Source organism: Strix uralensis, chromosome 17, assembly GCF_047716275.1.
Source record: "Strix uralensis isolate ZFMK-TIS-50842 chromosome 17, bStrUra1, whole genome shotgun sequence".
Classification (NCBI taxonomy): domain Eukaryota; kingdom Metazoa; phylum Chordata; class Aves; order Strigiformes; family Strigidae; genus Strix; species Strix uralensis.
The window spans coordinates 14275255-14299108 of record NC_133988.1 but is presented as its reverse complement, the minus strand read 5'-3'; the positions used below and the strand labels follow the sequence as shown (position 1 = coordinate 14299108).

Sequence of the window (23854 nt, the reverse complement as noted above, 5' to 3'; positions counted from 1 at the left end):
AGAGACAGGTAGCTTGCTAAAGACATAAGAGATAATAATTCATCAGGCTTTTTACTAATGCAGTTTTATTATACAGGTTCTTAATCTTCACTGCCTGAGATGACAAGCTAAAGCTGCTTTCTGTTTTATATACATCAGCTTCAAATTGACTACAGTTAGAGAAATATACCACTATAAAGCAGAAGAGAAACTAGTATGATTTACCCAACAAGAAACTATCAGGTCTCAGAAACGACCTATTTACCCATTCAGAGCTCTTCTCTATATTCTAATACAATCTTCAAGCTTCTCTTTAATTTAGAAGCATTCAAAGTAACCTATACTCTTATCTCTGAGACTACTGTCTAAAACAATGCAACCTTCAAGAATGACAACACTAATTTACTGCAGCCAGACAATGTACGGCTGCAGTAGAACATGACATTTTTTTTCTAAATGTGAACACCAGCCTACCTCTGCAACATTTTCAGGACCACCCAGTTCATCTATAAGCTCATCCAGTGTATTAGGTGGAAGATCTTCAGCCAGCTTTTCCAGTTTATCAAGCAGTTCTTTTTTCATTTGTTGCGCCCTTTCAACCGCATCTTGACTTGTTACAAAGCTGCTGTTTGTGTTACTGTTTGCTGAAATTTAAGAGAAACTCTCTAAGATTTAGAATTTCACTGCCTAACTGCTAAGAAGGTGAATCAACGTCAAAGAAACTTATTCTTACCTGACGTGTTGGTACTAGAAGTGGTGGTACCAACAGTGGAAGTGAAACAGCTCGGTCGTTTTGATCCGAGACCAGAAGCTAGTAAGGCACTTTGAATAGAATCTGGGTCTATGCTTTTCTTCTTTTTCTTGTCTTTATTTTTTTTATGCTCTTTTCTAATTAACCAGGGATCTAAAGTTAAATAAAATTATTTTCAAAAAGTTTCAAGCATTTACTAAAAACTCACCCTTTCCTTTGAAAAATTATATTCTCATTACAAAAGCTGACTTACAAAAGTCTGAACTCCAGTGTGTAAAATCTACTTGAAGATGCAAATCAGCATTCCAGTACTAATTCCAGTCTCATTAGAATTAAACTACATGCTTATCAAACACTCTTATTTTTGGCTCACTGAAATAGTTCGGAAAGACTTTATGCTTATTATCTGCAAGTACAGCCACTTGCTTAATGGAACACAAACTGTCTTACCATCTTCATCATCCTCACTGGATTCATCTCTGAATGGGTTGAAGTCGTCGTCATCTCCAGAACTCAAAAATCTGGAGCTCTCATTGTCGCTTTCTTCATTGTCAGAAGCATCAGACTCACTTTCACTCTCATCAGAGCTGCTACCTGCAAGGCCACCGGTTTTGCGAGCTTTTTTGGCTTCTCTGCTTATCTCTTCACCTAATTTCATCACCACCATCACCCCAGAAGAAAAAAAAAAGTTAAGTTTAGAGCTTGTAGTCTACTTTTGAGGTTTGTTTCACCACCACCACTGCATACAAACTAGAAAAATATTCAACTTTTAAAAATAGAACCGTTTAAAAGAATCTAAGTTTTAAAGTAAGACTTCTCTCTCGAGTTCTTTATGATCACCTACTTTTGGTAAGAATAACAATCAGTTTGGGAAGGGGGGTGGTATTAGGCTTCTCTTTACCAAACCTCAAGAAAAAGCAAGCAATTATTTGCGTGACTGCATCAGGAAGTGGTCTGACACATGCAGGACATTTTGGGATATGGTCCCATACTAGATCAACACAATTTTGAGCAAAGAAGTAACCAGAATTTACAAGTTATATTGCTTCAGCAGCTTAAAATCTATTAATGGAAATTTCTAACAAAGTCTTAGAGACTTATAATACACGCTCTTTCATGAGTGATTGTGCTGGTATTTACCTTCCCGTATTTTTTCCAGAGTTCACTTTTAGGCAGCTCTAACATTGCCATTTTCACTACAGCATTAGTGTAAGAACTTAAGCATTACCTTTCCTTTTCTTTATTTTGTTCTCCTTGCAAGGGCTGTCTCTGGGTGAATTGTTATTACTTTGAGCAGTCAAGTCAATTCCCAACAAGCTAAACAGCTTCTTCCTGTCAGGAGCTGGAAAGTGCTTTTCAATAAGAGACTGGAATACTCCTCTGTGTAAGAAAAAAGGGTTCTTCAGTCAAATTTGCATTTATTTAAAGTAAAAACCTGTAACATTTTAACAGCTTGCTTGACTTCTCTGAAGAATTACTCCTTGTGAATGCCATTACAGAAGCACTCTGTGGAATTATCACCCATATTACTGTATTTATCATCTTAAAAGTAGGAGATTTACTTTACAGCACTGTTACTTATAACTTGTTAAATTTGTTTTTGGTATCAAGCGATATTGCTACTGCCATTTTCTTATTGCTCAGAGCTTAAATGACAGATTAGCTAATTTATTAAGATCTTCAGCAAGGTAGTCTCAGGATTGGATCTGGCTCATCTGATAAAAGAGGGAAGTCATGATTGTCACTTGCTTTGGTATAAATGCAGTGTACACTTGGCAAGTCTTCCCCTCCTCCCAGTTTGAGTAGAACAGCACAAGCTGTTCACACCTGAGAACAATCTCAGAGTGTCAGGAGAACTAGGAACTAACCAATGGTTCACTTGAGCAATACTGTCAGATTTTATGTACAGGCTGCTTAAGTAAAGAACATCAGTACTAAAGGATACCCAGCTTTCTGTGCACTGATGCATGTTTTACACATGAAAGGACAAACTACTACACACACTAAGCTGGATTAGTTTTGTAAAGGACAGTTCTAACAAACTGGAATCTTACTTTGCTGTAGAAACAAAGTCATTCAATTCGCCACCACCTTCCTCCAAAGCTTCTAATGTTCTTGCTTCTCCTGTTGACTGCAGGCCAATAACAACACACTAAAGGACAAATGAATACAAGGTATTGTCACTGAGAAGACTGACTTGTAAGTCTCTATGTTGGCTGAATTTCTACTCATTAAATACCTTCAATACCATAAAGTACAAAAGCATGCTACTACTACATCTGAAGATATTTGCGTTATAAACAAAAGTAAAATTTAATAGCTTTACATTTAACAGATATTTAGAAATAGGTCTTGATCAACTTACTTTCCCATTCTTGATTTCTTCCCGAGCTAGCTGGACCACCCTCTTCACTTTAGATGCTATGCAAAGGTACTTGAAAAACCTCTGATGAGCTGACCAAAACTGACCCCACATAGACTTTTTCATCCGTTGTTCTGCATCGATAAGATCAGCTGCTTGTTGAAACCTCTCTCTAGCACTCACCCACTGAAGAAGAAAACGTTAATTGCTTTACATGTCACATTTCAAGGCTACACAAGTACTTTGTTTAATGTCCAAATAATGACAGAAGTTTAAAGTTACAGTACTATGGGACTCCAAGTCAGGGAAACTCATCATACATCAAATAAAGCTCACAAAAAAGAAAATAGCTATGGCTTAAGGAATTCAGAGGATAATTACTCTCATAATGAAAAGCAGATACATTTACCTTGCTACCAATGCAAACATACACAGTATTTTCTGATTATCTAGTTTCTCCATTAATACATTCAGGTTAAGAAAGCAAAGAGCACTGCCCATAACTAAGTATAAAGCAAAGCCCCAAAAAGAGAAAAACCCCACTGCCCTCATTTCTGCAACATTTTGTTATATCAATTGTTTCCAGATTCAGTAAAGTAAGCTTTGGACACTTAAATGGACACTTGTGTCACTTTTAGTGATACTTTTAGTGATACTTTTAAACAACATTCATAAAGGAAAGTGCTGTTTTGAAGTTGATGTTATACATCCGTCAAAGATAAATTTTAATTATTGTAGCTATAGAACATGAATAGAGTCATGCTTAAGCACCTCTTAAGCAGGTAAAGACCCTGGTCACTTTAACCTATGTCCAAGGAATAATTTTAATCTAATACAGCAGTGGTAACGTACAAGCAGAAGGTGCACTCAGAAAAAGACAGGCACAGAGACAAAACAATTAAGAACAACATGAAAAAGATAACCAGTGGGTGATTAAATGAAAAAGTTAAAGGGAACCATAGCACTGAGGCTTTAGGTTTGATCTGCCACATGATTAAAACTATCACCCTGCACTGTTTAACTGCAAGCACCACTCCACCATGCTGTTGGGATGAAGTGCATGCAGCAGGTCTAATGTTTTGCAGCTTGTTCTCAGCTCAGTTGCCTGAAGGGGGAGGACTGGAACACAGAAATATCACCAACAGGTGAACAGCTTTATCTTAGGGAACAGTGACCAAGGTCTCTGCAATACTGCTAGAAGGCAGTGGATCTGCCAACATACTGAAAGACGCACCCAAAATCACAATTTTTGTGACTCAGAACAAGAATTAACAGCTTTTGCCAAGACTTAAATGGAGAAATCTTTCCACTAGAACGAAACAAAAAAATGCCATTGCCATCTCTCAACACACTACTTCAGAAGCATTCAAGTTTAAACCGAGTAACTTCAACCTCTCAGAATTCAATACAGAAAGCAAATTTAAAAAGGCATTCTTACCAGTTTCACAGATTTATTGTACATTTTAACATATTCCTGTGAAAGCAGAACTTCATCAATTTTGAAAGTTACACCTGAAAAACTCAGCTGTCTTGCTATGTACATTCCTCTCAGCTTCATATCCATAGCAACTATTTCCATGGCACCAACACCTCTAAAATAAAGGACAAATTAAGTCAATATTAGAATTTTCAAGAGCAATGAATTGTTAAAAAAAAACCCTCAAGCGCTTTAGAAGAAAATATCATGCTTACAAATATGAAGGAATATGTTTTCAAAATCAGCACTGTTTCTTTAAACACATCCAATCAAGGAGTCTTGAAATTTAGCCTTCACATAAAGCTATATCCCTGCCTCACGAGTGATAAGTGTATCCCAAGAAGTATAAACACTCAAATAGTTACTTCTTCCCGAATGACCTACCATGCACTGGGAGACAGTACCTTACAAACTGTAATTGGATAATGAAGTTGGTGCAAATATATCATAAAGTCTTGCACTGAAATTTTATAAATGCCACTGCAGATTTAAAATAATGAATACAAACTGTAGTAAGCTATTCAGATTTACGCCGGTATGAAAATAATTTAGTAGGTAACTTAAGTTCTCTTCAACAGCCACACACCTTCAGCAATACCTTGAGAAGTCAACTGCAGAGCTCACCTACTCACAAGCTTGGACCTGTAATTTCATTAGTGCTCATTTGATACGTACTCAGTAATGAAGTGGAGACTACACTTCCACAGTCTACAGAAATCATGCATCACGTAGATGGTATGCAAGAAGATGCATACTAAGCCCTACTGTAGCGTTCTCAAGTGTTCAAAATTCTTTTCAAGTAGGCAAAACATAATATATTAAGATGCTCACCTACCAAAGAACGTAGCAGTTGCATCTTCTACTGACCTCTCACATTTGTTTGGTTTTTTTTTAATAAGTTCTGAAATCCAAAGTACCTTGCAAGAGCATACATAAGTTTTCTGAAGTGGGTTCTTATGGCAGAAAGCATAAGAACAAGACTTCTTCCTGTTAAACTGCCTAAGCTGAATGCATAAACATTAGAAGGCTTCTGCATATAGTGAGACATCAACTATACTGAGCATACTCAGTACATACAGTGTGTTTTCATGATGAGTAGCAAAATGTTTTCATTTCATAACACCCACATTTTAAGAGGGCTATTTTCCCAGCAAGCTTCTAAAGCTCTTTAAAACTTTCTGTGAGCAAGGGAAACGTCCCATTTTTTACGACAGAAGATAAATTACACATTTCTGCTAGATTTAGAAGCTAGAATCAAAAAGTTCTTAGCTTGACAGGACAAGTTTGCAGAGGACTATGAGTGAGTGAAGACAAAAGGAACTGGAAAGCAGAGTCAACCACAACCATATGCATTCTTGCTATAGCTCTTCAAAGTATTACCTTCTTTCAACAGCCTGAATAAAATCACTGAATTCCCTAAACGGAGTTCCTTCACCCCATATTCCAAGACGGTTCATATATGCCATATTTCTTGGCTCAGATGCACCTAGGAGAAGAACACACACTGTACCAGTGCCAGTAAAAACATACAGAGACATTTAATGCAAACCAAGCAGTACATACCTGTGGCACTAGCATAAACAACCCTGGCTTTTGGAAGTTTATTTTGAAGTTCCAATACAGCCAGACCTGTTTTTGTTGGTTTTGATGAACCAACAGGACACAGATTCTTAGCTTTATGACACTCATCAAATACAATCTGAACCATAATTAAGGAAGAACTTTGTCCCACTTGTTTTTAGAATGGGGAGCTAAAACAGAAGACTAGAGAGTCTGCTAATTACAATAGGTGGCAGCAGCAAATTGTAAACTCAAGAGACACTAGTCATTTTTCACTAAAAACTCAGGGAAAAATATTTAGCCAGTAAGTATTTAAAAGCACAATTACCAACACCTGAGTTCTTCGAAATGCTGTTGATACTCAAATGTTTTAAGAATTCACTGGAGAAAATATCAACATAGACTTAAGGTTCTTAAACACTGTATTTTAATTTTATCTGCTCATTACAGAAAAAGCAGCAGCTTCACTCTTGTACCAGAGCTGTGTGGCAACAATATGATGGCAACAGATCTGGCACGAAGTCTGTAAAACTTCAAGTCTAATGTCAGAGCATGCACACAATCAATTACTGTCATGGATAAAGAACAATACCCAAAAATACCAGCAAATAAAAATCCAAGATTGTCTTAAAAGATGTAAGCTTAAATAGCAATTTGTTTACAATCAACTGAACTCCAGATAAAGGATACAACTCCATCAAAGTCTTCACCACACCAGTGAAGAAGCTGCTTTAATCTGGTTTTGTATTTACCACCAGACTGACTTTCACCAATAAGAGAAGAATAGGTAGCAAAGATGACACCTTTCTTCACACTTCCATTATGTTTGGAAGAAATCTTCCCATACTTGAACTGCAATAAAAAGGTAAGAAATTACAGAACTTATTCAAGAGATGCCTTCTCAAACCCACCTACCGTATGATGAAAGGATGGACACTTTGAACCACCTGTATCCCTACATCACGATTAGGGCACAGCTGGCGTAAGGTAACGTGGTTAAGGGCTTATACAGGGCCTTACTTAAATATATACTTAAGGAAGACTAGATCTGAGGCCTCAAAAGATTAACAGCCACATTCTTTGACTACATGGTTTCCTTACCTTAAATACAATTAAGATTTTAGCTTCAATGCATCCCCTAGAGCTAACAGGTCATTTATGGTAGCAGCTATAAATACACTTGACAATTTCTAAAGCTTTACTGTATTTTAGAAATTAAGACTTCACAAAGCAAAAATACTAAACCAAACTAAGTTCAGTGAATACAACCAGTAATCACACTTCACAATTTATGTAAGTAGCTAACGCTGAGCAGAGGCACAGTCTCCAAAAATAACTGCACACGCTACTGCTACTTTAATAAATTACTGAGAAAGTCTATTATTCAAGTATTACATACAAAATGTATTACATATAAAATGTGCGCTGGGAGATAGAAAGGAAAAAATTCAATGCTACAAAGTCTGAAAGATTTAAAGAATATTTCAACTTCTAGAAAATACTCTAGTAGTGTCAGTAGTGGCTTCAAGAGTAGTGTTTTTTTCAAAAAAAAAAAATCACATGCCAAGACTTAATCCTACAAGGGGACTATTTACATGATTAAAGTACTGTGTGGTTCTTCCTAAGATTAAGGCCTGTCAAACAAGACCTAGACAGCAAATTTATTGAAATTAGTACATTCTCAGTCTTAAAACAGTCAACATGCACAACTTGTCACACAAGCGTACCTAAAGTTTTGCCTCAACTGTACATAGTAAAAAGTTTCCACACCTTGTTTAATGAATGAACCAATATGTTTTTTGCTCCAATATCTCTCAGATCTCTTTCAGCATCGTATTTCAGATCATTTGACACGCTAAACCTGAAGATGTAAAACAAAGCACATATTCTGTAAGTTACAGCAGAAGTTCAAAAAGCAGTTGCTAGAACATTTGTCAGAAGACAGATTACACTGAATTTACATACTATCATCATTACGGTGTCTGCTCTAACAAATCCCAACACACTTACCAGACTGCTCTTTTTCTGCCTAACAAGTAATTTTCATAGATTATTCCAGCTATGGTCCTTCCTTTTCCTACACCAGCACCATCACCTATCAAGAATCCAGCTCTGTCTCCATTGGGCAGGAATGTTTCATGTTGCTGTAGGAGAAAGAACAAAAACTTGTACCCGTTCTCCAGAACACATCACTGTGGATTGTCAGAAATGAGCAAACCTAAGAAACATCCTATTGGATGAGACCAGTAGTTCACCCACCCAAGCAGCCTCCTGACAGCAGGAAGAGGGGATTTTATTCAGCAAGAGCATATGAGCTTAACTGCTTTGTGGGATCCATTCTCCCCATAGCACCTAACATTGCTGTAAAATTGCTGTACGTGTCCAATTCTTTCAGTGACTACCACCAGGCTGGCTGCTTTTTTTAACCCACTGATATGCACCTCCACAGCCTTTTGTAAAGGCCATCCACCACCTGTGTAAAGAAGTATTCTACTACCCATTTTAAACAAATCTCCTATCAGTTTCACCAAGTTCTGCTTTGTTCTTGTTTTGTGGGATTCCACTGCCTTCTTGATTACATAAACCTTGATTTATTCCCCTTCATTTTGCTCCTCTCCAGCCCAAGGTGCCCTAACCTTGTTAGTCTCTTTTCACGAGGCAACTTCTTCCCTCCTGTGACCATTTTAGTTGTCCTCTAACTTCACTACCTTCCTCCCTGACACGCAGAGACCAGCACGCACAACATCTGATGTCGGCCCACTGAGGTTTAATATAGCGGCAAAATAACACCCAGTCTTGTCCTCTATACCCTTCCCAACGATGCCAGTGTGTTGGCTTTCTTAGCCTGCTGCTACTGCAGCCATTAAGTTACTCCAAAGAAATAAAAATGACGACTAAGATGTCCTTCCTGAGCTTTAAGACAGTTTGAGATCAGCATGGTGCAAGTGGTTTAGACAAAGCTTTTCTAGGTGTATTACCTCACATTTATCTGAACTGAAGCTCACCTGCCACCTGCTAATGCAACCCAAACCTTTAAGCTCTTATTTTATCTCCCTGTAAAACCGACATAGCTGCGTTTGTCAGATGATAGTTCTTTTTCTTAAATTCCATGGTAGCTTTTAAGCTGTACTAATGTCTAGCATACCTGGGCTGCGTAAGTAATTGCTTCAAGTTGCAAAGCTGACAACCAGCCACTATCAATTGTTTCTTCTGATATTGATGTCTGGTACCACACATCAGGAGGAGTTACACTGGATAATGAGCTGGTTTCCACTACGGGGTCAGGATGACGTAGACCAATTTTTACTGGTTGAAAAGGGAGGGGGAGGAAGGGAAAGATGAAAACATAATACAGAGTTCTGTTGCTGCAGCACAGGTTATTATATTTACCAAAACAAGTTACAAGTGTCCGTTGCAAAGGCTGAACACAAGAACAACTATGTTTCATTGCAACGGTACATTAAGTGTTAAACAAATTTCATTGCATACAAAGGAATACATTAACCTGAATTTATGTAACTGCAATCTTAACTTTCTATTCTCACCACCTTCCTCCAATTTTTTTGAAATTAGATATAATTCAGTTCATAGAAAACTAAAATATTTGCGTACTTGACATGTTTGAGAAAAACTGGTCTGAACCTTGCCTTCCCAAAAGGCCAGAGGCAGCCTCAAGATGCCAGAATCACAAAAGCAACATTCTTCTCACTATTTATATAGTGCTGTTTTTAAGCAGTATGAGAGGAGAAAAGATTTAGAACAGACATGGTTTAATTGCTGACAGATCTCATCAGTGACAATAAAAATTAACCATTTAGCCACAAACTCCATGCAAAATTTTTTGCTTTGCTTTTACAGCAGGTCAGCAATGTACCTAGGAAACAAGATGACAGCTTTTTGTCACTAATAAAAAAGAGAAAGGAGAAAAAAGAGGAGATGGCAATTAACAGCAGTAAGAGTCACTTTTTTTTAAAAAAAAAACAAAAAACAAAACCAACAAAAACCACAACAAAACCAAGCCAGCTCTAAGTAGTCAGGAACAATGCAGGAAGAATGTGCTTAGGGTAATTTCACACCAAAAGACTTAAACTAGATTCTTAAGTGTAGCAGTGACCCCTTAATCCCTTTACAAAATTTCCTCTGCTGAGGCACAAAGTGTCTTAGCACAAGTAAAAAAAACCCTGATCTTGGTTCATCCATCATATTTCTGAAACAAGTACTGCTCAAAGACACACTAAAGAATTCCTTTTCTACTTAAAAAAAACCCCACATACCTTCCAAAACTAAGCATTATAGGAAAGAAAAATTTCCTAGGAAAACCCACCACAAATTCAGGTCCTTTTTACTTGACTCCAATAGTAATCTATCTGGTTTTTTGTGTTTATTAACTACAGAAGAGTAAATAAATTAGCTCTCAAAACATTTCAGCCTTTTGACATAACAAAACATTAGGTCATACATTTTATTGGCATATACTCAGCGTAAGTTTCTGCATGGCCCATTTCTTCTTCATCTTCCTCCTCAGGTTCCTCCTCCTCTTTTACTGCTGGCACTTTCTAGAATAGAGAAATATCTGCATTAGTCAAACAGCAAATTGTTAATACTCTACGTACTAGAAATTAACACATGAAATGAGCACAAACTTGCACTTGAATTTTTTAACACATGTACTAGATGAACTAGCGAGCAGCTAGGAAAACTAGGCAGCAACATAGATTTTTTCAGAACTCTGAACCACCCTTAAGACACAAAGTCAAGGAACTCCCTCTCCTTTGCAAGGAGATTCAAGCACTCCAAACTCACATAAGCAGAATTTAAAAAGAAACACTTCTTACAGCATATTAAATCCAAACTATGGCTTAAAGAAAACTGCCTTGAAAACACAACAGCTAGTTAACAGCCAAAACCTAACTTTCAAGTACTCCCATGAAGCCTCCTGCAGTTTCACATTCGTTACGTAATTTCACAACTTCGGGGAATAGTTACAATAGTCACAGTTCTATCCAGTATTCTCTGAAACCTGACAGTTAGCCATTTTTGACTGTGATCTCTATCAATGTAAATATATGAATATTTTTAAAGTACACACTAGATGACAAATGAAAAAGTCTTCCACAATTACTAATTTAACGTTTAATATAAAAAAAGTAATCTGAAAAATCCTTCTGTATGCCAGTCACTAACAAGCAGTGTTCATCACAAACTTCAGCCTGATTCTAGCCATCAGTGAAGATGCTGAAACTCAAGGGTTTACAGCGTCAGAATGTATTTTTATTACATTTAGAAAATTGAACGATACTAGATTTACATCTTAAATCAAACCGCTCAGGCCAGCCATGCCAGAGAAAGTCTTCTGGTTTCCTCATTGCTAGTTAGACCAATGGGGGTGTTTTAAAAGAAAATGCCTTAAAACACAGAGCAAGTGATATGCTCATCAGCTTTAACTGGAGCACACCCTTCTTTGTCCACACAAAAAGGTTCTGTTAAGGACAGTAATTTCTTGAAATTATCATTTACTATAGAGGTAAGTCTGTTCTACCCAGCTGTCAGTTTTAGTCATCTAACCAAGTATTCATCTAGTGGAGAAACTAACCTTTTGAACAAACAGATGCACTCGATAGTTCTACCACACAAAAGGCACATATGAGTAACTACTGAAACTAGTCACAGGTGGTTGTGGCCAATAAAACATGCATTCATTTAGCAAATTAACCATTTGCACTACTTACCATAGTAGGTGAAAAACTTCTCATTTTAATATCATTTATCCATATTCTTGCTACCTCTTTTGTAGAAGCCTCCTTCTTCACTGCACCATTGCTTAGATCAGCTACAAAAGAAAAGCTGTGTTTTACAGGAATTCCCTCCAAACATCAACTCAAATTAACATCCTTCTCTATTAATGAGCTGGAAGATAAGTTCAAAATGTCCAGTAGCACACTGATGCTTCAAGAACACAGTATTTTTGTCCAAATTAAGAAGTCTGGGCAAGGAGCTAAATCCTGTTACTTGATGGAAGAAGCTTCCCATGCAATACCACTGCATCTGACACAGCTGTGCATTAGTTTCAGCATTTTTTGAAAAATAAAATTTTGGATCTTCATGAAATCTACATGTAGTATTTAGAAATACTCCATCTTGTGAGCCTTTGAAGTTTAACAAACCAGAAAGCCCAGTGTTTCAACAGAAATGAACTTACCTGGTCTGGTGGCATTTACCACCTTAGGAGAAACTACAATTACTTCTGTAAAAAGTCATCACTTAGGACTCAATTGTTTAAACTTTATAATAGGATCCTTCAAGGGGACAATTTATTAACTTCCCTGCCCTCAGCCACATTTGGAAGCAACGGGCAATAGTGCTCAGTACAGAACTAAAAAAATTTACACAAGGATAGATGTAAAACATTAAAAGCAACTGTCAAGCTTCCAGCACGTTGACAGTCAATGTATGTAATAAATTTAGCATAATTGCCCCCAAAAACAATTAAGACAATTGCACAAAGTTTTCCTCAAAGAGGTTGCATAATTTAACTTTTTAGTATTTTCCAATTTGGAACTCCTGCTGCCTGAATTATATGAAAAGACCGTGTTTCCTTCCAAGAGCTTCTCCGCCCTTGAATTTTCCTCAAGTATTTGTCACTATTTTTTTTTAAGCAGGAAGAAAGATCCAGAAACACAAGCACACAAATTAGACTAAAAGTTGCATGTTTCCTTTTCACTTAATAAAGAAGCTACAGATGCAACTATTTTCTGCAGCTGTGCTACTACAACAGCTACTGTGTATTGATGTTACCTATTACTTAGGTGCTTCTGTGTGTCTTCATTTAGCACAAAGGGGGTCAGTCAGTCCTGTAAAACCTTCTCCCCCACCTCTTCCTCACTCCTTTACCCGCCCCCCGCAACTTTAGCTGGTGTCTCAACTTCAATTTTCGTCAACTACTCCGCAACAATGAGGTAGATTCTTCTTTCTGTTTCAGTCCTAACAGTTTCATTTATTGCACACTCTATCTGCATATGAAACACCAGGTTACTTCCAACCCCACCTATAAAAATCAGTAAATCTTATTTCAGACACAATGAAAATACAGTGATCCAGAAAAAGCCTATGTACCTTTCAGAAAAAGCAGCGATATTTTAAAACTCGACTAGTCTGATCTTAATCTCATGTTAAAACCAGAATAACTTGAAAGAATCAAATCATTAAAAAACCACACACATGCAGCTTTTCCCTTATATTAAGCTGACCGTCTAAACTGTCCACATATTAGAAATAACATACAAGGAAAGATTATGAAAGGAATCACAAAATGAAGATTTGGGGTGTCGTAACAAAATACTCGTGGTATATAAGTTACCACCACATTTAAGTAGTAACATGGAAACAAACCGAGTTTTTAGGACTCAAGTTTTTAAACAATAGATCTGATGTCTCCCATGAAATAGAAAATCTCTGTCCCTGTGTTTCTCAGGAGATGCTTCACAGAAATATCCTATCATAGGAGTACTAGCATGTACTACAAATCTAGTTTGGAAGATGCCAAAACCGAAAATTACTCATTTGTCACAGTTCCACAGCAAGTATACAGCAGAACAGAAACTGATGTAGACTCAAGATAGCTAAATCAACTTCAGTAATGTTCACGAATTAATTTTACCAATTTGCCAGCTGCTATCTAAAATGTCATTTTCCTCAATCCTTGCAGTAAATCAAGAGCTTGGTTTTTTTTAAAGCCTGTTATTTTGTATTACTTCACCCTCAATTCTAGCACTTACTAAAATTAGAATAGAATTTATCGGGTTTTCTGGACCATTTCATTTTACTGTGATATTCTACTGATCAATGAAAATAAAAGACGTGCAAAGGTCTTCACATTATTTCACTATTTGTCTAAAACACTGTAATTATGAAGAAAGAAGAAAACTCACTTGCTGCTGTTGCTACTGGTTGGGCAATATTAGGAGGTGGCTTCAATTTCATGAGTTCATTAAGACTATTATTCTTTAGCAGATCTTTCAGCTGAATCTGGTCCTTTGAAGGTGTAGTGGTCAAGGCATTGCGTACTGCTGGTGCTGCAACCGAGGGTCGAGTAGTTGTGCTGGTCTGAATGATTTTTGCTACAGTGATAGTCTGCCTTGTAGTTGTAACAGGTGTTGTTTTTGTCATCACTATTGTAGTCCCCAAAGTTGGAAGCTGATTTATTTGATTCAGCACAAAGGTTGTGGTGGATGGTGGTTGCTAGCAACAAAGAACCAGGGAAATTTTCAGAAAACAGTGAAAAAAAGCAGACTTTATTAACTTTTCACCTAGAGCACAGGAGACACCAGTTTTTAAAAGACTCTTGCAATAAGAAATGCCTACACATGCTGAAGATGCTAGAGTAATTGTCTTGTGGTGCAACAGCCTAAGCAAGAAGCATCTGTTAATATGTTGCCATATGTATTTTTGAATGGTATTTTAAAAATAAAATTTAGACAATTTCAGATTTTAAAAAATTAAAAATAGGAATTAAATTAAAAAATTAGGAAAAATCCTAAAAATAGGAAATGAAAAAATAGGATTAAGGATTCATCACCTAGGCACCAAACATGACTACTACAGGTACAGGCACCCTGAGCTGAAGAGAATTTCCAATATATAAACTAGATGCACAACTGTCAGAGTAAATAGCTTGGATTACTTCACATATATGCACAGCCTTTTTCAGACACACTGCACTACATCTATGTTCCTGCCAATCTGCTTTTTCTACTCTCCTTTCAGGTGCAACCACCAGGCTATGGTGATTTGAATTATCTGCAGCTAGAAAAGGTAGTACACAGTTCAGGTGTAGGAGACAAGTTTACACAACCTCCCTCTCCCCAGAATGTGCATGCAGGGGAAGTAAAAGGCACACAGGACACCTCAAAATGTTTTTCTGCATACTGCTTTGTGTTGTCATTGAAATTGTATCAACCCACGGGCACGCTAAGCTTTCAGTCTCAGTATAAGTAGAACTGAGACAATGGCTAACTGGCATTTTACAGTCCCACCTCTTTTGTTACCTTTTACTAATATACTGTATTGGGCTTACTTGGCAAGGTTTTCATAGCGGGGGGGCTACGGGGTGGTTTCTGTGAGGAGGTGCCAGAAGCTTCCCCCACATCCGACAGAGACAGTTCCACCCAGCTACAAGACAGACCGGCCACTGGCCACGGCCGAGCCAATCAGTGATGTTGCTAGTGCCTCTGTAATAACATATTTAAAAAGGGGTAAAAACTGCTGCGCAATCAGCAACTGGGAGAGAGGAGAATATGTGAAACTATGCAGACACCAAGGTCAGTGAAGGAGGGGGAGGAGGTGCTTCAGGAGCCAGAGCAAAGAATCCTCGGCAGCCTGTGGAGCTCCATGGTGGGGCCGATAGCCACCTGCAGCCCGTGGAAGGCCCCACGTCGGAGCAGGTGGATGTGCCCCTGTAGAGAGGAGCCCAGACTGGAACAGGTTTTCTGGCAGGACCCGTGGCCATGTGGGGACCCATGCCAGAGCAGTCTGTTCCTGAAGGACTGTGCCCCTTGGACAGGGCCCGTGCCGGAGCAGTCTGTGAAGAGCTGCAGCCCACGCAAAGGAGCCAGGTTGGAAAAGTTTGTGAAGGAGCTGCTCAAGCAGGGAAAGAGTGTGAAGAGGAAGAAGCAGCAGAGACAATGTGCTATGCTGCCAAGAGTAAAGTTGAGCCCAGGAAGAAGTGAGGTGTGGCAGAAAGGTGTCTTTAGATTTATTTCTCATTATCCTACTCCACTGTTAACTGGCAATAAATTAATTTCCCCAAGTTGAGTCTGTTTTGCCTGTGACAGTAATTGCCGATCTTCCTGTCCTTATCTCAACCCACAACCCTTTAGTCCCATCTTTTCTCCCTCGTGTCGAGGAGGGGGAGTGACACAGCAGCTTAGTGGGCACCTGGTGTCCAACCAAGATTAACCACCACATACACACATACAAAATCCTCAAGCACCAGTTCTTACCCGAACATTTAATAACGCTGGAGTTGACACAGTCTCTGGTTCTTGTTTCACAGCAGCTGTGGCCTCAGTCTCCAAGCCTAGTTCTAACGCACTAAGTGGCACTGACTGCAGAAGAAAGAAAGTAGGCATCAGGAAACACTCATATCAGCAGGGAAATACCCTTAAGACTAAATATCCACCCACAAAATGGAAGTTACTGGGGAAGTCCTTAACTGTGCTCATTAACAAAGGCTTCACTGAATATAAAGATCAAGTCATTGATTTCACATTCAAACAAGTTAAACATACAGCACCTTGTTAGTTAACTGTGATGATTAACTGTTGATGTCACTGTTCAACATACTACTGTTCCCAGCCTATGTCTGAAACTGTTATGTTCTTGCAGATTGAATGCTGTCATGGAGCTCAAACACTGTATTACACTTCTTGAACATTTTACAAGAAAGCAGCTAGACACCAGTGATACCAGAGTTCTCCAAGGACAGTTGACAGCATGCCCCCATTTAACATCCAGAAGTCAAGTTTATTTATGTTTATACTGTCCTAAATAGTGTATTTCAGATTGCTTTTTGCATGATAGTTTAAAATTATTTAGGAAGTAATTTTCCAATCTCAGTACTATGAAGTAAGAAATTTATGAAAACTCCACATTCTTTAATAATTTTCTATAGACACTCCCCACCCCCACCCCATCAAGTACAAGCTCTTATGTCCTCTAGCAAATGACTATGTTCTTGTTTTAACCTGCTGAACAGCTGGAGTTGGTGCTGGATTTGCAAGAACCACGTCCGGAGAGTCAATATCAAATAGATCATTTGGACTGATTCCACTCTCACTCAAAGCAGCAAGCAACAGATCTTGTCCTGGCTCCACCATCTCTAAAAAAATTAGAACCATAAATACAAGTTACATTTAATTTTTATTTATTTTGTGCACACACACATTTAAAGTTCCCTTCCATGGATTTAAGGGCATATGCGATACAGTCTCTTGTATACAGTTTCACTTTCCAGATCTGCTTTGGCTCTTTTGTTCACTTGTAGAATTTTTTTTCTCTATTTTGTTTTTTAGACTCTTTTCAATATACCCATCACATTTAGAAGCAGGGCGAATGAAACCGTTTGCTACACAAAATGATATCATACCCATAAACTTAAAAAGAAAAAAGATGCTTTTTCTAGTCTTCATCGCACTACATTTTTAAGCATGACAAGAAACACCAAGAGGCAGAAATGGTAAGACTGTATTATGCTAATGATAAGCCTTTGTCAGTGAAGCACACTGCACGAGGGAAGCACAATTAAAACTCATTTAGTTTATCTTGTAACAACAAGTTAGTGATAAAAAGCTTATAAAGGAAGCTTTTATTTCTTGCTTGCCATTACATTAGGTAGTAATTCATTCATTGGAAAAATTCTGTTTTGCATAGTGGAAAGAACAAATGATCCACTATTATAGTATGTTAACTACATATTAAATAGGACACTAACATCAGGTCACAGACTCCTTTACATGTAGGACAAGCAAAATTAATTTCAAAAAGCTATTCTAGACAGTGTAAAAACTTATTAAAAATAAGACAAATACTCTATGTTTTAAGATGAAGAGGGAAGATAACATGTTTTGCTTAAGAAGGAAGCCCATTTGCCCTAAGACAAAAATTAAATTGAGTCCACAACTTGAGCTGTTACTTATATATTCTAAGATACACCTCAAGCAGAAATTTATTTCACTTATTCTCCACACCCCCTGTAACGCCCACTGGTAGCAAGACATCAAAAACTAACAAAGCTGAACACCTACTCTAAAGCAGATAAGAGGACAAAAATATTTACTGGCATTTTAGATACACTCATTCACAGACTCCGAAGCAGCAACCGCTCGCTTATCCCTCTCTACATGTACAGCTAAGCCATATCCAGCTGGTTGGTCACACACATTACTTAGCACATTCGGCAGAACAGGTAATTCTTGTAATAAGTTAAGCCTCAGGCACTTAATTCTTATTATTACTAGTTTTAGTCTGTCCAATAGTAGAGAGAAACCTTCTTTTAATGGACTAATACTGAGATGGTGGCACCACAATTGAAGCAGTAGATGGAAGGTGCTGTGACATGGGGAAGATACACTTCTAAGCCTCGAAGACCGTACTACCCAAAAGAATACCAAAGCAACAAACAAAAATCGGTGGGACTGCTACTGACCACAGTCAATGTCATTAAACACCACTTGCTGTGTCAGAACTAGACTACTTTTTTTTCAAAGGCATCTGAGGTGATCAGATAAATTGGCAGAATGGCCTGGTTTGTGGTTATCAGGTACAGAAGATAAAGAAATATTAAGACATCTAGCAGATTTAATTAACATGGCAGCTCCTTCAAAGGATGTCACCTCCCACTAGAACCTTGAATGGGTCAAGAAAAATGAGTAGGAACAGACTGTTAACTTTATCTTTCAGAAGGATTAAGCTTCCTGTCTCAAAACCCAACTGACTACACATATATATTAACTAGGAAGGATAAAACCTTAATTTTCATCAGACTAAAATACTAATGGCAATCATCATATCTAAGTTTAGAAGCTTACAGCATTGTTTACTAATTAGAAACAGGTGAGAGGAGAAATATTAAGCCTGTAGATGAAGTTTTAGCTTATCAGTACTTTCAGTGTTAGGAACTTCAGAGCAGATGCTGAAGGTGAATTTCTCTACAGAAGGGGAATGAACACGGTTACCAGCTCTGAAACACTTTACAATCTTAACTTTATAGGATCGATGTGGGAGAGATGCATGAACGCTCCTCCATGTAGCGCCACACCTTTGCTTAACATGGTCAAATAAACAAAAATGTCTAAATGTACGAAGGAAAAAAATGTTACTTGTGTCATTTAGTCTGTATATAGTCTTGATCATGCCATCTCGAAAAGAAGGTATCACTAAAACTTGAGAAGTAAGCGGCTATACTGAATAGAGGCAGGAAAAGTCAGAAGCTTGGAGCCATTTAAAAGAGAACAAGGACAAAAAAATTACTCAAGATAACTTCTAGTCTACTCTTGCAATATATGAAGGATAGGCCTTCTATGAAGTTGAGACTCAAAGCAAAACCAAGGCTAGAAAAAACCACGCCAACACCAGACAAAAACACATCTTCCCCAACCATCCTAAAATGGTGCCACAACCTATTAAGTCTGTTACAAGCTTAACATACCCACGATGACAGTGCACTCTACATTTTTAACCTTTAAAACACGATGGCTTGCATATCTTAAGACAGTTTCACCAAATTCAGAAAAAAAAAATCCATAGCAGTCATACTTTAATTGCTTACTTCAAAGTTTTCACTAGATGACTAATGATAGAAACTAGTATAGCAATTCCTACAATTCCAGAGTATCTTCAGTTTAGAAGCATCCCTTTCTCAACAGGGCTGTTTTCACATAAGAAATCCCCCAGCTGCATCTCTCATGCTAACCCCAGTTTTAACAGTCTTAAAAATTAGCGGTTGCTAACAATCCAGCAAAAAGCTAAGTAAAACAACAGCAATTGTTTACATGTCTGTCAGGCAGTTTGGACAATTAAAGTTTGACTAGTTTCACTTATTTTGTTTCTCTACACTAGAAACAAAGCCGCATTGTTTGAAACTGGAACAAAAGGAATTCTGAACTTCTAGAATTTTTACATTAGAAGTCACTGAATTCTTAGCACCAATTTTAGGCTTTGTGAAACTTCCAAGCACCATTGCTGCCTCTCCCCACCCAAGTTTTAATTTAGTAAGGAAATTAAATGAAGGGGAAAAAAATACAGGAGAAGCTGCATTGTGATAGCTTGGTTTATTTTTTGTGACATACGCTAGTCAAGCCTAAAACGTTATCGAGCTGAAACAGCTCCATAATCTTACAAGGTAGGAGGCTCCTTAGTTAACATAAGTGAAAGCAACTTTATCAAGCTCTGCAGCTCAGCTTTGGCAATACTATATAAGGACCTGTTTGCCACATCTTAAAAACCTCCAAAAGAAAATACTTATAAAAAAGTTGTGAATATTACAAGCTGTTCCCTGAGCATTTCGCCAGTCAAAAAACTGTTCTGAGCATGCAGAACCTTGCAGATAAGGTTGTCTATGTTTAGTCAGGCTGTCCAATGTCACTAAGCAAGAATCAACCTATTAAATAAAACCAAAAAAAAAAAAGAGAAAATTTCAACAGTAGTAGTATCTTAGTTATTTTCTTTTTATTAAGAAAAAATATAAACTGCTGCCATTTCAAGAAGGGCTATGAAAACACATCAAGGATTTTTGTAAAGTGCTCTTCTGCCGAAGAATATAGCCTAAAACTTTGATAAAAAGACAGTTTTGCTACCACTGTACATTATGTAAATAATTTCCAATTTAAAGATACAAAACCAGAATGCCAGGTTTAATATTATGTCATGTATCCATGCCAACCTGGCTCTCTCCCTCCCTCCATTTTAGCTTTGGTACAAAGAAGCACAACAACAAAAAAAGATATTCTAAAACACATGTCAAGCAACCTGCTCTCCACTTCCCCTAAGAAAAATAATGGTAGAATCCTAAACAATGAAAAGGCTTTTGATTTTTAGATCTGTGAGTTACATATTGTAACACTGGATACCTAAAGTACTTATTTAAAAATCATAGTGAACTATACTATCACAACTTAGCTATGCCTAGTTGATTGTGATGTTTGATCTGGGCTATTTCCAACCCCTTCAGACAACTGGCCTCTGGCATACCCAACCTGCAAACTTAGGTTTTAATGCTTGGCCTGGGACACTAATGTAGTTAAGCAACTCTTGTTCTCCTTTTATTGGAAGGGTTTTCCCCACTGGCTTTCTGAGGAATACATATCACTTGAACTACACCAGAAACCATTTAAAATACCACACAAATTCTGAAGCTGTAGAGACAGATACACCCCCTAAATTCTCTGGCTGTCTAAACTGTGAGCTATTATCAACCTAAAAAATCTCACATCTCTATTTGCAGCCTCTCACAACAGAGGTGCAAGGGCTGCTAACCCCTAGTCCCACACAACAGGATTCTCTGGATATCCACATGGGTTCTGCTCATCTCGCAGATTTTGGCTCCAGAGGACAACCTGGGTAACAATAAAAAAAAAGGAAAACAGCCAACCAGCCCAACCCCTTCTGGTCCTTTCCAAGTCACCATCCAACCAAAGATTAAAACGCTAATTACTGAACTCGCCCATCCTTACATGCTTTAACCTCAAGACTAATAGTTAACATTACATTTAAATGTACAAAGTTAAGTTATGACTTTTGTGAAAAACTATTCCAAATCCTGTAAAAAACATATCAGTTTTTCAAACACCGGTTACCTCTTTAAAGTCAAAGCTTGTACCATGAAGTACAGTTCAGGCTACTGTGGGATTCACCTCTGCCTCAAAGCTCTTATGACTGTTTTATGAAATTTAGAGTAGTCAGGATACACAGTCTGCAAATGCAAAATTCAGAACTTTCTAAAATGTTAAAGAGACTAAACAATGCAATGATTTGGCAGGAAATCAGCTTTCAGACCAAATGGTTGGAGGTGATAATTTAGCCAGTAGTGAAAGTTTTCAAGAAGTAAAAACCCAGAAGAGGTAAGAGCAGTATCTGAGCACTAGAACCTTTCTTTGGTTTTGGCCTGGGAATCAGTTCCAGGTGTATCTCAAGGCACAAGAAATGCATTAACCATATCTGCTACCTACTTCAATAGCTTTTAGAGTAGCTATCAGCCAGTTTTAACACCAAAGAACTTGTCTGGACAACAAGACAAACCGTCCACATTTTATTTTTAAAGACTAAGATTACATTCAAATATAACATCATGCCGGTAAGGAAGATATAGAAAACCAATCCAAATGTCATGCTGTTACACAACTTCTGCTGTAGTAAATTCTTTGCTTTACATCAATTATATTTTTTCAACTAGAGGGGAAAAAAACTTGCAAAACATCCATGTATGCATTTAAATCGTTTTAATCCAGACACAACCTATGTATTCTTAAAGCCAAACAGCCTATCACTGAGTTGATTCTTAACTCCAGAGCAAGGTAAAAAAAAAGGAATTATTAGCGTGAACAAATGACACAATCTACAGTTATCTAATACATCGATTCAACCTTTTTTTTAAGCGTTTAAACAACTGGCCTCATCTTTAACAGGTATCACACATCTAAAACCAGGCTATGAGTACCTGGAAGAAAATACAAGAGTTCTAATTTATACCCTCAAACACAGCGCGGAACCTGGCCAGCTAAAAATAATAATGAAAGAACCGAAAAAATAGAAGAAAAACCCACAAGGCCTCTTCCTCCGTAAGGGCATTTTTATGTTAAACAATTACTCACCCTAGCAACCTCTGTTTGAGGTGCGCTCGTTAAAGAGTCACCGGACTTTGCGGCCGGGTCTGTCGCTGCGGCGTTCGGCCCCACCGCTCGCTCCCCGGGAGCTGCGGGAGCCCCGGGGGGCTCGGCCGGGCCGGCCACCCCGCCGGAGGCGGCGGGAGGGTCCCCGGCTCCCAGCCTCGCCACCTTCCCCACCAACACGTGTTCCCGACATAAACTTCCGGGTTGGGCTAGAATTGGCTGCGTAATTGTGTCCCATGCACGACTTTTTGTTTTCAGCCCTTCATCTCTTTAAAGATCCCTTTAATAGCATTAGGATCCCGGAGAAGGGCGAAAGGTTGCACCTCACGGCAGCCTTTAGAGCCACTCAAGCACCATAAATCAACACAACACTCTTCCCCCCCCCGCCGCCTCGTTTCACCAGAGCGGCTCCATTTCAAACCTTAAACAATTAACCCAGCCGCGGAAAGAGCGCACAAAGGCGAACGGCGCGGAGACGCCGCGGTCCCGATGCCATTTTGCCCGAGCAGGGAGGAAGGAGGGGTGGGGAGGGGGGGGGGGAGATGGAGGCCAACCGCACGGCCGCCCCCCACCCCCGCCCCGCCAGCCCCGCCGCGCTCCCCCGGAGCCAGGGGGCTCCGCCGCCCGCCCAGGCGGCCCCTCCGCCCCCACACGCCCTCCGGCACAAAGTTTGTCCGACTCCCGCAGAAGCGGCGGCTCCACCGAGACAGCGGCGCCCTCCCCCGCCCGCCGCGCCGCCCCTTGCCCACCGGGGACCCCCGGCGGGGGCGGCCGCGCGGCCCGCCCCAGGCTTGACGGGCTGAGGGAGACGCAGAGCTCGCTGCCGGCACCGCGGCCTCCCTCCCGGACAAACCCCCCACACCCCCCCGCTGCCCGCCGCGGACCCCGCCACCCGGTGCGCGGCGGCGGGGGGCTGAAGGGAACGGACTCCCGGGGGCGCCGCGGCGGCCGCCGCCGCGCAAGGAACATCCCGAGGCGGCCGAGCAGGCCCTCCGCCAGGCGAAAGGGCGGAGCGGGACTCACTCTCTCTCGCTCTCGGTCCTCCCGCGGCCGGTCCTGGAAGTCTCCGCCGCTGGCCCCGCCGCCCGCCGCTTTCTAACTCACCGCCGCCATCTTTGCCCTCCCTCCCCTCTCACAGGGGAGGGGGAGGGGAGGGGGGCTGAGGCCGCCCGCCGCGCCGCGCCACGTGACCGCCGGCCGCCCCTCCCCCCGCCCGACGCGGCGCACCTTCCCCACGTGACGGCAGCCACCGCCCGCCGCTGGCGCGCGCTCCGCGCCACGTGACCCCAGCCCCGCTCCACCTCGGCCTCCCTCGTCACGTGGCCGGCTGCCGCCGCCGCCGC

At 39.7% G+C, this 23854-nt stretch overlaps 1 protein-coding gene across 2 annotated transcripts in view; it reads right to left on the bottom strand.

The window, feature by feature from the left end:
- SBNO1 (strawberry notch homolog 1) overlaps positions 1-23729 on the bottom strand; it is a 35745-nt gene extending 12016 nt beyond the window's left edge. The window contains exons 1-19 of one of the 2 annotated variants that reach the window (XM_074887609.1): positions 23531-23729; positions 16872-17005; positions 16128-16232; positions 14058-14367; positions 11859-11959; positions 10589-10685; positions 9275-9435; positions 8140-8273; positions 7900-7990; positions 6820-6981; positions 6133-6268; positions 5950-6055; positions 4531-4684; positions 3096-3278; positions 2785-2882; positions 1959-2110; positions 1181-1378; positions 713-883; positions 454-623 (exon numbers count right to left, since the gene is read on the bottom strand). In XM_074887609.1, coding sequence (XP_074743710.1) covers positions 454-623; positions 713-883; positions 1181-1378; positions 1959-2110; positions 2785-2882; positions 3096-3278; positions 4531-4684; positions 5950-6055; positions 6133-6268; positions 6820-6981; positions 7900-7990; positions 8140-8273; positions 9275-9435; positions 10589-10685; positions 11859-11959; positions 14058-14367; positions 16128-16232; positions 16872-17003 — 2661 coding nt within the window. In that variant the 5' untranslated portion in view covers positions 17004-17005; positions 23531-23729. The remainder of the gene's footprint in view (positions 1-453; positions 624-712; positions 884-1180; positions 1379-1958; positions 2111-2784; positions 2883-3095; positions 3279-4530; positions 4685-5949; positions 6056-6132; positions 6269-6819; positions 6982-7899; positions 7991-8139; positions 8274-9274; positions 9436-10588; positions 10686-11858; positions 11960-14057; positions 14368-16127; positions 16233-16871; positions 17006-23530) is intronic. The other variant, XM_074887608.1, reaches the window with a different exon arrangement.
- Between the last annotated feature and the right edge of the window lie 125 nt (positions 23730-23854).